The 16,580-nt window shown below is 35.0% G+C and overlaps 1 protein-coding gene across 1 annotated transcript in view; it reads left to right on the forward strand.

Annotated features, from left to right (window-relative positions):
* Positions 1 to 16,580, forward strand: part of PKN2 (protein kinase N2) — a 130,533-nt gene that overhangs the window by 95,598 nt on the left and 18,355 nt on the right. The window contains exons 9-15 of the mRNA XM_025912557.2: positions 7,568 to 7,711; positions 8,030 to 8,105; positions 8,704 to 8,878; positions 9,118 to 9,244; positions 9,720 to 9,850; positions 9,933 to 10,008; positions 10,088 to 10,179. Of these exons, the coding sequence (XP_025768342.2) occupies positions 7,568 to 7,711; positions 8,030 to 8,105; positions 8,704 to 8,878; positions 9,118 to 9,244; positions 9,720 to 9,850; positions 9,933 to 10,008; positions 10,088 to 10,179 (821 nt within the window). The remainder of the gene's footprint in view (positions 1 to 7,567; positions 7,712 to 8,029; positions 8,106 to 8,703; positions 8,879 to 9,117; positions 9,245 to 9,719; positions 9,851 to 9,932; positions 10,009 to 10,087; positions 10,180 to 16,580) is intronic.

Genomic DNA, 16,580 nt, shown 5'->3' on the forward strand with positions numbered 1-16,580 from the left:
CAGTATTTATTTACATTTCCATCTCCCCAACAAAACTATGAACCATATGAGAACAGGACCATACATTATGTCTCTTTGTATTTCCATCACAGTATTTAGTATAGGTATTCATTAAATATACAACAGAATGACTGAAAATAACTTAATGCAAAAATATTTTTAAAACAAAGTTTTTTTATATAATTTCCTTTTTTTTTTTTTTTCCTACTTATGCAGGTAACACACTCTGCTTGGTACAGTGATTCCCAAATAGATTCCCAAAATGACACACATTAGAATCTGAGGGGAGGGGGATCATATATATAATTTAAAAATGTCTTCTTTCTTACCTGCTCCCACCCTTCCACACACAACTGAGTCTGACTTATTTCCTTATGGCTTACCTGTTACTGTTCTGTAGCACAGCATAGGCATTTTAGCTTTCTTCTACCTTTCCAACCTTTAATGTGCAAAGGCCTACATTTAGCACAGTGAGAAATAACAAAACAGCGAGAAGCATTCTTTCCATAAAGGACTCTATAGTCTGGTAGGCTTAAAAAAAAAAACAGTTGGAGACAAAATAAAAAACTGTTGAATTGTGTTTCAGAAGCTTAGGGAAGAATTCTTCTAACATGAGCATGCATCAAGAATTTAAAAATACATGAAGATACAAACACCATGAGTAAGCAGCAATGGATAATGGGATTATTTGTTATAGAATATAAAATAAATATTTCAAATATTTAAATAATAGAGGAATTTGAAAACATGAGCAAAGAATGAGTGATACAAAGACTAAGCAGAGTGTTTTAAAAAACAAATAGTAGACATCTGAGATTATCTTCAAAATAATTGGGGGACCATTAGTGCCCAATTGTTGAAGCTGGGTTGGAAGGAGAGTAAAATAAAACTTAACAAAAATCAGAAATAGAACATTTTTAGTTGAAAACTAAGTGGATGAGTTAAATAACAAAAGAGTTAGTGGGTGGAAGATAGAGCTAAAGAAGTTGCCCTAATGCAACACAAGGAGACAGATGAAAAATGTGAAAGAGAGGCTACGAGACAGGAAGAATGGGATGAAAATGACTAACACACTAAGAGGAATTCCAGAATGAGCGAATGGAGACAATGAGCAGTGGTCAGATCTGAAGCAATAATGACCTAGAATTTTCCAGAACTAATGACAAACATTGAATCCTCAGATTTGAGAACACAAGTCCCTAGAAGGATAAATATAAAAAGTTATACACATCTGAACTCAAGGGAAAGACCTCTGGGCTGGGTTTAGTCAAGAATGCCTTTGTGAGGAACACAGATGTTTAATTCAGTCTTGATGAAAAGAGAAAATTGAACCTGGTACAGGGGAAAAAACGTGAAATCTCATATGAAAATATATGTTTCAGCAGGGGAATAAGATATAAGATTAGACATAGGAATTGTGTATGTAAAGACAGAAAAGTTTATAATAGGTTTGGAATAATAGGGAGTCTTTGGAACTTTTTATACAATATGAATTGATAAAGGAAGCAGTTTTATTTATTTTTTTTAGGAAGCAGTTTTATATATAACTATTAAAGCACTAGTTTGTATCATAATTGTTTACTTCTCTCTTACAAAAAGAGCAGAATCACCCACATATATAGGAGGCAGACTTTTCAAGCAAAGATCATAACATTATGTTTTCTATTGTCTCAGTCTCAAACTCTCCTCTCTGTATTTCCCATCTTCCCCAAAGATCCTAGGGTTTTCTTCTTTTTGTCATATTTGGTCCAGCTGGAAAATCACCCTTATTGGACTCCTCAACTGAAAAGAGATACTGCTGTTTCCTGATATGGTTGTTTTCTGTTTGCGCCTAGTAGATTCCAGTGGTCTCCCTTCCCTGGCCGGTGCTTTGACTCTCGAAGCTGATAGCTGTGGACTTGAACAACTAGGCTCTGACTTAAAATGGGAGACATTGTTAGGAGGTGTAAGGATAGGAGGAGAGAGAAGTCAAGGTGTTTGTTTCCCTCTTCCCTTCCCTATTTTCATAGCATTGGTTCAACTATGGCTACAGCTCCTGTTGGACAGTCCCTTTTTCCAAGGTCCAGTTCTCATTGGATTCTGACAACTATTACCTCGTGCACATTGAGGCAAGGGGTGGTAATGGATTTCTACTGTTGCTAGATGTCAGTTGCTTCATCCTTGTTGGCTCTTTAACCTTAATCACACCTCCATAAATAGCCAGTTATTAAAATTCAGACTCTTTGAGTATGCAGCTTCTTTGCTTCTCTGACCTTAACTGATATTTCTCAAGGTTGTGTTGTCTTCAGAAGCCCATAGAAGGCCAATTAAAGAAGAAATAGAAGACCAATTGATATGATATCTACCATGTTGTACCTTTACAAAGTCTTACCTTTTCTTGGCTCTTGAATATTCCATGCTCTGCTTTGTCTTGCCTCCTTTTTTTTTTTTTTTTTTTTTTTCTTTTCAGCAGTGGAGCCTAGCTTTCATGTTCTTCTATTAGAGGTTCCCAAACTTTCTTGGTTCACAGCATCCTCAGTGTCCTGGTTTTTTGTTTTGTTTTGTTTTTTGTTGTTGTTGTTGTTATACAGTGTGTGTCCAGGCCAAAGGAAATATCCAACAATTCCATTTATTAAGAACTACTTACTGAGGCACCTGGTGGCTCAGTCCATTAAGTGTCTGACTCTGGATTTCAGCTCAGGTGATGATCTCATGGTTGTTAGATTGAGCCTAGTGTCAGACTCCATACTGGGCATGGAGCCTGCTTGAGATTCTCTCTCTCCCTCTTCCTCTCCTCCTCCCCTACTTGAGCATGTGTGTGTACTCTTTCTGTCTCTCACTCTCTCTCTCTCTCTCTCTCAAAAAAAGAAAAAAAGTACTAACTAAAAATTTTCTGTGCAGCAAAGGAAACATCAGCAAAATGAAAAGGCATCCTACAGAATGGAAGAAAGTATTTGGAAATCATGTATCTGATAAGGGGTTAATATTCAAAATATATTAAAAAGTCCTATAACTCAGTAGCAAAAAAATCTGATTAAAAACGTATAGAAAATGAATAGACATTTTTCTAAAGAAGACATTCTTTAGAAATAGTCAAAAGGTACATGAAAAGGTACTCAACATCACTAATTATCAAGGAAATGCAAGTCAAAACCACAGTGAGTTATCACTTCACACCTGTTAGAGTGGCTGTTGCCAAGAAGATAAGAGATAACAAATGCAGACAAGGATGTGGAGGAAAGGGAGCCCTTGTGTACTGTTGTTGGGAATGTAAATTGGTGCAGCCACTATGAAAAATACTATGGAGGTTTCTCAAAAAATTAAAAATAGAACCACCCTAGGATTCATCAATCCCACTCCTGGTTATATATTGAAAAGAAATGAAAACAATATCGAAGAGGTATCTGCACTTCCATGTTCATTGCAGCATTATTCACAGTGGCCAAGTTATGGAAATAACCTGTCAAGGGGTGAATGGATAAAGAAGATGTGAGATATATATGGAACATTAGTCAACCATGAGAAAGAGGAAGAAATCCTGCTGTATGCAACAACATGGATGGACCTTGGCGGACATTATGCTGTGTGAAATAAGCCAGATAAAGACAGATACTACATGGTATCATTTATATGTGAAATCTTAAAAAAAAAAAAAAAGCAAAAAAACAAAGTCAAACACCTAGAAATGAGAGTAGGAAAGTGGTTGCCAAGGGGCGCCTGGGTGGCTCAGTCAGTTGAGCGCCCAACTTCAGCTCAGGTCATGATCTCACGGTTTGTGGGTTCGAGCCCCGTATCAGGCTGTGTGCTGACCGCTTGCTCAGAGCCTGGAGGCTGCTTCAGATTCTGTCTCCTTCTCTCTCTGCCCCTCCCCCACTCACGCTTTGTCTCACTGTTTCTCAAAAATAAATAAATGTAAAAAAAAAAAAAAAAGTGGTTGCCAAGAGATAGGGGTGGGGAAAGCATGGAGAGTTTGGTAAAAAAAAAAAGTAAAAACTTTAGATATAAAATGAATAAAGTCTGAGCATCCAGTGTATAACATGGTGACTGTAGTTAATAACACTATATAAATGCAATTTACTGAGGTGATGAATGTGTTAATTAAATGGGAGGAATCTGCATAGTATATACATATGTCAAAATATCATATATACTTTATGTCACAATTTTATTTGTCATTATACCTAACTTGTTTATCTAATATAATTTGTCAAATTGGTTCCCATAATTTATACCTAACTTAAAGAGTAGTTAAAAAATATTTATTTAGTACTTATATTCTAACTAATTAGTACTTTTTGAGTGAAAAAAAATTGAAAGAAAATACAGTATTTTTACTTCATTTTTGCGTAACCAGTTACTTACTAATGGAGTATGTCTGCTTGTTGTATACTACATAACTTCTCAAAGCGTGAACACAGCATGCTTACACATTGATTTTTCATGTGGAAAAAATCAGTTGTTGAAAACCCAATTTAGCAAAGATAGGAAGATGTCATCCAAAGGAATGTGGTACATTCGGTTGTTGAAACTGAGCTTACCATGAGCTAGTATTTAACAGTGTCCCACAGATGTCACTGTGTTAACTTTGTAAAGTTAAAATAGCCTCCATTGTCCCAGAGTTCCTCACGAACAGTTTGGAAACTTCAGCCTTCCTTGTGCTTCAGGTCTTTTTATGCTAGATTTGTGCCAAGGTTTTTAAATTGAAGCACATTTTTTTTTTTTTTTTTTGAAGCACAGTTTTTTTTAAGTTGTTCTCCTTCCTCTCCTACATGTAGGGCTGATTCAATGTCTTTTTTACCTTTTTCTGTTTACTTTCAAGGCCTTAAGGAGACTTGAGACAAATCTTACAGGTGCCTTAGATCTTCCGTGTTTTTTTCTCTGACCCTAGGTTCAAATTCGTAAGACCAAATAAAGAACAAATTGAGACAATTTACTAGTGCTGCCCATCAGTAGCTCAGATTATACTGCTCAGCTATTGTAGTGGTGGTTTTACACTATCTAGAATTTTGTTGCTCTTACAGTTTGACATCACTTAAAGCATGTTCTAGCTCTATAGAACTGGCCTGCTTCATCTGGAAAATTGCCAGCAGATGAGCAGTCACACTTACAGTTTAAATTCTATAAATATTAGAGACATGTCTTTATATAAAAAGTGTTTTCCTTTTTAGGTGCTGTATCCCTACTTTACCTACCCAAATCACACCAGATGTTAGAGACTGAAGTAGGTTTGGGGTTCCATGAAACAGTGTTTGGAGTATTGACATAAAATAACATAATCTGCTCTAGATCACAGTCACCCTCCCCCTTAAATTGTACAGTTCTATTTCCCAACGAACAATGCAAAGTAACAAAAAGTGAATAAATTTATACCTAAAATCTCAAAGTAGAACTCTAGGAAAGCTAGCTTAAGGCCTTGAGATGACCTTCCATCTCAACTCTGAGATCTTTCTAACACACTTCAGTTTAAGGCATGGAATGAAGAGAAAGCAGAATGAAATGAGCCGGTATGTTTTACCAGAGTGGCTAGAATAAATATAAATAAGGTGATTGGACCTCTTCTTCTCATCCAGAGAAAGATATAAATTTAACCATGTGTCAGATGTTAGCGATGTGAAAGTATAAGTAAGATCTTACAAGAACTTCTTACAACTTCTTATAAGTAAGAACTTCCCAGCACCTATGCCCCTTGCATCTGTCTGTCTGATCCATCACAGGTCTTCCTCCTTGATGTGGCAAAATAATATAGGAGGAAGTAGACCTCTTCTCCTCTAGTCTGAAACAGTGTAGTCTAAGTTACCAATCCCTGGTTCAGTTATCCATTCAGTGTATTTACCAAAATACTTAAACTTTTAACTTAAATAAATGCCATTTGCTGATCTTAAAAAAGAATTCTACTCTACTCATACTTCCCCTTTAATGATGAGTATTCTCTCTCACAGTAACTATGTGTCAGAAGAAATGAAGTAAGAGGCCCTTGGTTCACATACTGCCATAGATACCTTTTTCTGATGAGACCTGGCACGTTGTGTCTTGACTCACTTTTTTTTCATGTTCTGTTTTTTGTTAAGTGTTTTTTATATTCATTTGCATCAACTCATTATTTAAAGTCACAGGATCTGTTAAGTACTAGGAGCTTATGTAATAGGCATAAGTTCCTGAGTTGAAAGTTAGTATATGAAAGAAGTAATTTATTACTTTGTTGAGCTTAAGGGGGGAAAGATGTTTATCTCTTCTTGCAGATGGTTTGCAAAATCATAGAAAAGTCTGGTGCTTTCTAAGTAGAATGTATGTCGATTATAACATATATGTAGAGTTTGGCTTGGCCCCCAACTTACAAGCTGTGTTCTACACTGTTGTAATTATGTTTTAATTGATTGTTAAAGCCTTAAATATGGGGGTGCCTGGGTGGCTCAGTTGGTTGAGTGTCCGACTCTTTATTTCGGCTCAGGTCATAATTCCAAGGTTGTGGGATAGAGCCCACATCAGGCTCTGCACTGAGCATGGAGCTTGCTTAAGATTCTGTCCCTCTCTCTCTCCTCTCCCTCCCTCTCTCCCACTTGTGCACACTAAAATAAAAAAAGGGGTGTGCCTGGCTGTCTCAGTCGGTTGAACATCTGACTCCCAATTTCGACTGAGGTCATAATCCCCCAGCCATGGGATCAAACCCTGCATTAGCCTCCACACTGAACCTGGAACCTGCTTGAGATTTGTCTCCCTTTGCTTCTGCCCCCTCTCCTGCTCACATGCGCGCACGCTCTCTCAAATTAAAAATAATAAAAATAATCGTTAAAGTCTTAAGTATGTTTTTCCACATAAGCATTATTTTTAATGATTATAGAGAATTCCCTCATATGGATATGGTATAATATACTTGTCCCTTAGTTTTTGGACATTCGGTTTGTTGCTAATTTGCTGCCTTTTGCAGGGAGAACCAGGGGGTGGGGGGAGCTGCTGTAATAAATGAATATCTTTTTGTATAAACTTATTCTGAGTTTTCCTTTTGCCCCCTACCTGCACAGGCCCCTGCTGTCACTAGTCCTATTACCCGGTGGTATTCTTCTGAAGATTAAATGACATAATACTTTTAAAGTGCTTAGCACAGTGTGTGGGGTGCACTGTAAGTGCAGGATAAATGCTATTTGTAGACCTTTCCCTAATTCAACATGGGGACAAGGAAATAAGACAGTTTGAAATGGGTTCTTTGAGGAGAGCACTGAGGTCTTCCAGCAACAGCTCAGCAAATGATACCAAGTGGAGAAGGAAAATCTGAAAGACTGAAGCTATTACATAGCAAAGAGTCTCTGTGGTCATTCATCTGTATTGGTCCCAGATGTGTATTCTTTATAATAGGAATATCTTAGCTAGAGATTGTGGAAATAAAAATTTGTTCCTTGGAGTTAAAATATGTAAGTTTGTTAAAATAATATATAATAGAGAAACATTACAAAGCACTCTTTAAAATAGTGTACCTTTTGTGTGTGTTATCTTTGTTTATGTATTTGTATTTTATATTTTTTGTGATATTTTATTCAAGTGTGTGTCCAATCATGTCTTCTCTGTTATCTTTATTTTTTTTTAATTATCCTAGTCACGTGAACTGGAAATTTCAGTTTATTGGCGTGATTGGCGATCTCTGTGTGCTGTAAAATTTCTGAGGTTAGAAGATTTTTTAGACAACCAACGGCATGGCATGTGTCTGTATTTGGAACCACAGGGTACTTTATTTGCAGAGGTAATAAATATATTTTATTAAACGTACATCACTATAATTGGAATTATATATGTAGGCAGCATGACATAGAAGTAGAAAGAGAATTAGGCTGAACATTAGACAACTTGAATCTTTGGCTCAACGCTACTACTGCACAAGTGTATTACCTTAAGACAAATCATCATCCTCTCTAGGTCTGTTTTTTCATCTAGAAAATGAGAAGTTGGGCTTAAATTATATCTAAGATTCTCAAGTTTTCAATACTTAGGAGTTTAGTGAATTTCATGAAGCATAAAGCCAAAGCTATATTCATGTCAACTTGAATTTTCTTCACTGCAGGTTACCTTTTTTAATCCAGTTATTGAAAGAAGACCCAAACTCCAAAGACAAAAGAAAATTTTTTCAAAACAACAAGGTAGTTAACTAAGGAATCAAATACAGTTTATTTTGGTGTATTCTTAAATATAGAAAACCAACATTAAAAGTAATACCCAACTTTGTTTTTTGTTTTGCTTTTATTCATTTCTAACTTCTTATTAAGGAATATTTCAAACATATCCTAACAGACTAGTACAATGTACCATCACTCATCCTCAACAGCATTCAACTCATGGCCAGTTTTGTTTCACTCTAGCCCATCCACATACTACTTTCTCAGATTATAAGAAGCAAACCTAGACCTCCTATTGATTCATCCACAAATACAGTTAGTATCTCTAAAAGATAATTCTTTTATTTTTAGAGAATTGTTTTTTTAAACCTTAGCCACATATCATTCCTAGACTTAAAAAAAAACAAAAACAAAAAACAGTTCCTTCCTATTTATTTTTAAAACTATTTTCACTACTTTTCACCAGCCTTTAATAACAAATAGTTAAGAACTATTTTTAAGTGACAAATTTTGTTTGTTCTTCATAAATTATAAACCAATGAATATGAATTTTTAAATTATGGCTTTTGGTAATATATAAAAAAATTACTTATTCTATTTTCTTTATTCACAATATCCATAGGCAAAACATTTCTCAGAGCTCCTCAAATGAATATTAATATTGCCACTTGGGGAAGACTAGTGAGAAGAGCTATTCCAACAGTAAATCATTCTGGCACCTTTAGCCCTCAAGCCTCTGTGCCTGCTACAGTGCCAGTGGTTGATGTACGCATCCCTGAACTAGCACCTCCAGCTGGGTATGTGTCTTAAGATTTTTAAGCATCGCTTTTATAAAATAGTTACTGTAACATTCATGCATACTGCTTACAGTGGGTCTATTAAAAATCTGATTTTTTCTAAAGAGTATTTTGAAATCAGTGTTCTGCTTACTTTCAAAAAGTAAAAAAAGAAAAAAAAAGTTTGCTCTAATTTTAAAGCTACTTAAAGTATATACTTTTGATTACCGTTTTTGGTGAATTGCTTTATCTTCTATAAGTGATTCTACAGTAACCAAATTGGACTTTGATCTTGAACCTGAACCTCCTCCGGCCCCACCACGTGACTCTTCCCTTGGAGAAATAGATGAATCTGCTGAATTAAGAGATTCGGATACACCGAGACAGGCAAGGCGTTTAAACCTCGTATAATTCCTTTTTGCCAAATGAATTACCAATAAAAGCATCATAGTGAATGAGGTGTACATTTCAGTTAAAAGTTGCATGTGTGAACTGTTTTTATGTTTCTTGTGAGTGAAACATAAAACCTCTGGATGCTCATGGGCCCGTAGGGATTGAATAGATTGCTGAAGCTAAAAGCATAAGAACATGGTTGATATAAGATGGTATATTGCCTCACTCTTCATCTTCTAACTTGGTTAACATAATTTCAGAATATTCATTGAAGGTGATGATAATGTGTTCATTTTTCAAAATTTTTAGGCAAGTGTAATGTAGAATTAACAACTCTTAATGAATGTCCATTATCTGGATTTTACTTTTCTCACTAATATTTTTATTGACTTTTGACATTTTTAAACTTTACCAAATAAGTTGTTTTCTTAATGTTTCTATGATTTAATGAGTATTTAATATTTTATAGGATTCAGAAGCTGTTTTTGCTATTGAGAATGACAGAAATAGTATACTTCCAAAATCTCAATCTGAATATGAGCCTGATATTCCTCAACCAGGCCTAGGATACAGTGGTGTTCGAGAACTTGAGGATAGAAGGTAAAGAATATGTATACAGCTTTGCTACTACATGTTTGGTCCCATACTTTTTCCTTATTTTTAATTGACATACTGTTTTCAGATCTCAACAGATGTTTCAGTTTAATCTACAAGACTTCAGATGTTGTGCTGTCTTGGGTAGAGGACATTTTGGAAAGGTAATCTTTTTAAGTTTTCTTGGAATGACTTTAAAAGTAATAACTCAAATAGAAAGTACCTATTTTAATCTCATTTCAGGTGCTTTTGGCTGAATATAAACACACAAACGAGATGTTTGCTATAAAAGCCTTAAAGAAAGGAGATATTGTGGCTCGAGATGAAGTAGACAGGTTAGTTTTTTTTTCACAAAATTGTTTATTTTTCTAAAGTTTTAACATAAGAACATGAAAATTGATGTATATTTTAGAACAGCAAAACTTTCCATTTCTATAATACATGAAGAATCTAACTTAATGTATTTGTACTTGATATAAGGTAGGCATTAATTACATTTTTCTCTCTAGTCAACTTCTCCTTATGACAGTTTACAGGTTAGTGTGTACCAAAGAAAGATGATGAAATGTTTAAACCACTTCTGTTAAGTTTTTCATACTTGGAGACGGTAAAGTGTTTATATGCAATAGGAATTGTTACTCATCTATGGTCGGGTGAAACTATTTCCCATTTCATATTACCGAAGTAATACAATGTCATTTACAAGTAACCTGCACTTCATTGAATGGTTAATGTATTCTGCTTTATAAAATGCACATATATCTACTTTTTCTTTCATTTTTCTTAAAACGGTATTTTTTGACCAGAGCATCTTACCTTTCTGGGTTTAATAAATGTAAGTTGATATTGATACATCTCTATGTACAATTTTTAAAATGCAAGGACTTTGGAGACAATATTGTAATTAGGTTAGAGAATATGCTTTAGAAAGACTTTCTTAACAAAGTGACTAAGTACAAAATTGTATATAACAAGTGGCATATTTACATGCTCTTTTTAAAAATTTTTTTAACTTTTTATTTTTATTTTTTGAGAGAGCATGGGCAGGGGAGGGGCAGAGAGAGAGGGAGACACAGAATTCCAAGCAGGCTCCAGGCTCAGCTGTCAGCACAGAGCCCGACGTGGGGCTCAAACCCAAGAACACGAGATCATGACCTGAGCTGAAGTCAGATGCTCAACGAACTGAGCCACCCAGACACCCCACAAATGGCATATTTATTACAGAAATAGACTTCCATTTGATATTTACAAGCAGGATTTTTTTTAAGCCACTTGGGAGCATCAGTTGATATTAATAGAAGACAGCCCTGGACATGAAAAGAGCCTGGTACGAAGAATGAGAAGACTGACTTATCTACTTCTGGTTGTTCCTTCTTAATTAAGGATTTGACCCCAGAGCAATTCACTGAACATCTTTAAACTTCAATTAACCTGCATATTTTTAAAACATATTTTTTTGGTAATGCTTGCCTTAATTATATTACATGCCATTGTATACACACACACACACACACACATACTAAATTGCTATTTTTAATATTTTTTTCCATCATATGGGAAGTTCTTAGAATTAGGATAGGTCTTGAAAATGAAGTTTTCCTTTATGTAAAAAAGAAATTTTTCCCTTTGGATTTGCCTATTTATTTTTTACCTGTTTTTCATATCCCTCAATTACATCAAAATAAACTCTTGATATGTAAAACTATTCAGAGACAATTTTGCTGAATATTTACGCAATATTCTGTGTACCATGTGGTATGTTTAGAACTATATTTTTATTTTACAGAAATAATTGGTTAAAGCAAACCTTTAATCACACTGTCAGTCTGTTGATAACTATAATAATAGATGAGCCAAATATTTTTCTTTTATGGAAGAATGTTTCCTTTATTCCAGATCTATGAATGGTAAATTCATTATTTTCCAAAAATAATAATGTACTGGTACTACCTCTGTTAATCCTGATGATTTGTATAGCTTTCCGCTACATTGTTACTACTTTGAGCCAAGTCTTTACAGAAGAACACTTTCTAATTAAATCTAACAGAATACCATTAATATTACTATTAATGAAGAATGTCCAGATCTGAGGATGGAGCTTTAGCCAGAATCTAGGCTGTTACCCCTACTGAAAATTAATCCAGCCTTGTTGAAAAGTTGAGGAGTGACCCTTACCCAACTTCAGTTATAAATCCATATATTCTACAACATGGAAGTAAAATAACCTCCAGTAGGTATACAAACAGAGAAATGGAAAATCTCGATAGAAATTTGAGGAAGGCAGCAAAAAGGAGCAATTAGGGCACCTAGCTGGCTCAGTCAGCTAAGCATTTGACTCTTGATTTCGGCTCACATCAGATCTTACCGAGCCCTGCTTCGGCCTCCACGCTGGCGTGATACCTGCTTAAGATTTTCTCTCTCCCTCTCACTCTGTCCCTCTCCCCTGCTCTCACGCTCTTGCTCTCTCTCTCCAAAAAAACAAAACAAAAACAAAAAAAAAAAAAACAGATGAAGGCAAGAAGAAATAACATAGAAAATTAAAAAATCAACATATTTTGAAAAGTAATACATATTTATAACTTGTAATTCTGAATAGTAAACAACTCAAACTAATAAACAGAATCCTTTATATTCACTTCCTAATTCATCCTTTTAATAGATCCATAGAATTCAATCTTATTACATCTTCCTGACTTTTTTTTTTAAATCAATGTTTCCAAAATATTTGATGCTACTTAATGACAGTTTTTCTTTTGATGTTTTCTTTCTCTAGTCTGGATTTCATTATTTTACTTCAAAAACTGCCTTCTTTTTTAAAAAATAGATCATAGAAAATTCCAAATCAACCTCTTTTTAAAATGAAAATTATAGGCTAACTCCAAAGTAATGTAATTCATGTACAAAGATTACATTCTCCACCTACCATTCCCGGAACATTCTCTGTGAGTCTCATTTATGCCCAGTCCTGAGTAAGAATGATAAATTTGTGTCCCTGTAGTACCTCCTCACTCAGCTTCCTTTTCTTACCAGTTCATATTTCAAGACAACAGAATAGAGCTGGAAATACCATTTTGCAGTCATAGAACAAAAGCACAGCTAAACATATATATGTACCTTTATATTTAAAAATTTATATATAAATATGATTCAATCCTAAGATTTTAGCTTTATTAACAATGCTGTTTTCCAGTGACCAAAATAACTATTTATACAAGTTTTTAAGTTTCTAGAACATTTCGTAAGGTAGTGTACTTTGTGTACATAAGGAAGTACACAAAAAATGTTAGGATGAAACTAATCACTTAGGAAAATAAGACATAAGTGCATTAGTTATGTAAATAAAAGAGGCTAGATATGCTTGGTTTAAAATAAACAGTACAGACAGGAACAGCTCAAAGGGGAACATCATGGGGTGCTGATGGATTTAGGTCAGACCTTATAAAAGAGTTGGATTTGTGTTCTTCCTTGGCTGATGGAAGATACTTGGGAATATGGAGAAAAGTTAAATGACAGTTTAGAGGGAAATGTTCTGGATAGAAGGAATAAAGTTTGAAGTTTTGAATAAGGTTGAGTTGTTTCATGAACTTTTAAAGGAAGTATACAATTTAGATAAGGCTAGGAAAAGTTAACTCTTAACAGCGTAACTTTTTGGTGTGCTGTAAAATGCTTTAAATTATTGTGACAATTTTGTGACAATTTTGGTCTATAAAAAGCCTGCCTCCTTTAACTAAGAGTCTGAGACATGTATCCAGTCTTCATCAGTATTGCTGGTCCTCATCAAAACATTCCTGTGAATGGCATTAAAGCCATTTAGGAGGCATTCTGATCAACAATTCTCAATCTTTTATATCATTTACATGTTCAGCACAGGTCTAACCTAATACCTAATACACATAAGAATTAGTGATTCACCCATAAATATTAACCATATAGACAATGAAGAGACAGTGTTTGCCATCTACTTGAGCCCAAACATCTTGTCATTTTGTTTTTATTTTGTCTGAATATTTTATCTACAGTGCCCAAAATTTAGGTTGATTTTGTGAATCTGTTAGTTTAGAAGCCATCTTATCAGTCTTAGATCCCAGTTGGACATTATTTTCCGATAAATTTTGGTGGTGATGAAAATCAAAGCTATTAACTTTTTAAAAGCCTTTTAGGAGTTTATTTCTAATAATGACTTAATTTGTAATAACATTTAGAAACCTTGCCAAATATATGTAGACATAAGCCTAAAGCTTTAAAACAATTGTAGTGGTGTTTCCTGTTTCTGAGTATGTATAAAATTATAAACAGATTGTGTGAAATCAGAAGGTAAGAGTTTGTCTAGAATGTGACCTTATTAAATGGAGTTTAAACACTATTTCATAATAGCTGGATTTACTGCCAGTATTTAAAACTGAACAGATGTTTCAGTTCATAATCCAGAAGACAACTATATTAACATAGCATTAAAAATTCCATGCTCCTTCGGAGCACCCAGGTGGCTCAGTCAGTTGAGTGTCCCACTTTGGCTCAGGTCATGATCTCATAGCTTGTGAGTTCGAGCCCCATGTTGGGCTCTGTGCTGACAGCTCAGAGCCTGGAGCCTGCTTCAGATTCTCTGTCTCCCTCTCTCTCTACCCCTCCCCTGCTCATACTATGTCTCTCTCTCTGTCTCAAAAATAAACACAGGGGCGCCCGGGTGGCTCAGTCGGTTAAGCGGCCGACTTTGGCTCAGGTCATGATCTTGCGGTCCGTGAGTTCGAGCCCCGCGTCGGGCTCTGTGCTGACAGCTCAGAGCCTGGAGCCTGTTTCAGATTCTGTGTCTCCCTCTCTCTGACCCTCCCCTGTTCATGCTCTGTCTCTCCCTGTCTCAAAAAAAAAAAAAAAAAAAAAAGTTAAAAAAAAAAACGTTAAAAAAAATTTTTTTTTTAATTCCATGCTCCTTCTACACAACAGGTATACTCTTAAATGTTTTCAAAATTCTATTTAATTTTTTTTTCCTAGCAATGTAGTCTGGATACACAAATAAATACTTATCTTTAAAATTACCTTTTTAAAATAACTCCTTCTTGGGGCGCCTGGGTGGCTCAGTCGCTTAAGCGTCCGACTTCGGCTCAGGTCATGATCTCGCGGTCCCTGAGTCCGAGCCCTGCGTCGGGCTCTGTGCTGACAGCTCAGAGCCTGGAGCCTGTTTCAGATTCTGTGTCTCCCTCTCTCTGACCCTCCCCCGTTCATGCTTTGTCTCTCTGTCTCAAAAATAAACGTTAAAAAAAAAAAATTTTAAATAACTCCTTCTTAAAAGACCCAAAAGAAAGAAGAATGGATCTACCTTCCTCTTAACATTGGCTAAAGTTTGGTGTTTTGAAATTAGCAACAGTAACAAAAATCTAAGAAATGTTTTAATTTAAAAATAAAAGCGTTATTAATACTTTTTAAAAACACTAAGGTCAGAAAAGTGCCTATTTTAATTAGAAACATAAATATAGGGTCTCCTGGGTGGCTCAGCCAGCTAAGCATCCGACTTTGGCTCAGATCATGATCTCGCAGTTCCTGAGTTTGAGTCCCACGTTGGGCTCTCTGCTGTCAGCACAGAGCCTGCTTCGGATCCTCTACCGTTCTCTTTCTCTTTCTGCACCTCCCCTCTACATGCTCTCTCTCTCTCAAAAATAAACAAACATTAAAAAAAAAAAAACACATAATCTAATTGTTAATAAAATGTATATTAATAAGTTAATTCCAACTTGTATTTGAATAATATTTGACCTGGTTTTCTTCTACTTTGAGTTCTAAAGTCAGGTTGATTTACTAAATATTTTCAAGGAAAGGGAGAAGGGTATTTTTTGCTATGTAGGCAAAATTAATGTTCCAGGGTCTGTAAGTTTGATCATTGTTCTTTGTAGAAGCTTATAAGAGTCACAAGCTGCTACAAAGGCAAAACCTGTGATTGCTATAGATTTTACAAATTAGATCATTCTCAAGGCGCTTCCTTGAAGCATATTAATAGAATTCTCAATGTACCTCTTTATTTTCTAGTCAGCCTTGTAAATTAAAATTCTATGCATCATGTCTTTACCTTTTAACTTCATATATTATTTGAAAAAATATTTGAATACTATAGCTTATGAATTATAAATACTGTCCTTGAAATTACCTTCACCACAGATTTTATATTTTTTAAATTAATTCTTTAGGTCAGTATATTCTCTCACCAATTCCCAATAAAATCACCCCTAAGTAAGCCTTTTTTTAATTAACTATAACCAGTAGCCCTGTATGTGCTACTCTGATGCTATCGTTGTGTCAACTCTAATCTTTGTCATTCTAATCATATATTTTAGTTTCCATTAATATATTTCTTTTTTCCTTTTTTTATTTTGAGAGAAAGAGCATGAGCAGGGGAGGGCAGAGGGAGAGAGAATCCCAAGAAGGCTCTGCACTGTCAGTGCAGAAGCCTATTTGGGGCTTGAACTCACAAACCATGAGATCATCACCTGAGCCGAAAATCAAGAGTCTGACGCTTAACCAACTGAGCCACCAAGGCACCCTGAGTTTTCATTAATATATTTCAGTTGAAGTCTTATATATCAAGTAGACCAAATTTTTCAAAGCATTTATAGCAACTAAGGCATATTTTATAGTTTTAAAGTTCTAATAGGTAAGAACTTTGCTTATTTTAGAGTTCAGTAATTTTTTTAAAGAATGTTACCTTCAACCAGAACTTTTTTTGAAAAACCTATTGATTTTTAAATGT

Source organism: Puma concolor, chromosome C1 (genome assembly GCF_028749965.1).
Source record: "Puma concolor isolate L17-30 chromosome C1, mPumCon1.1.hap2, whole genome shotgun sequence".
In the NCBI taxonomy this organism is placed as follows: domain Eukaryota; kingdom Metazoa; phylum Chordata; class Mammalia; order Carnivora; family Felidae; genus Puma; species Puma concolor.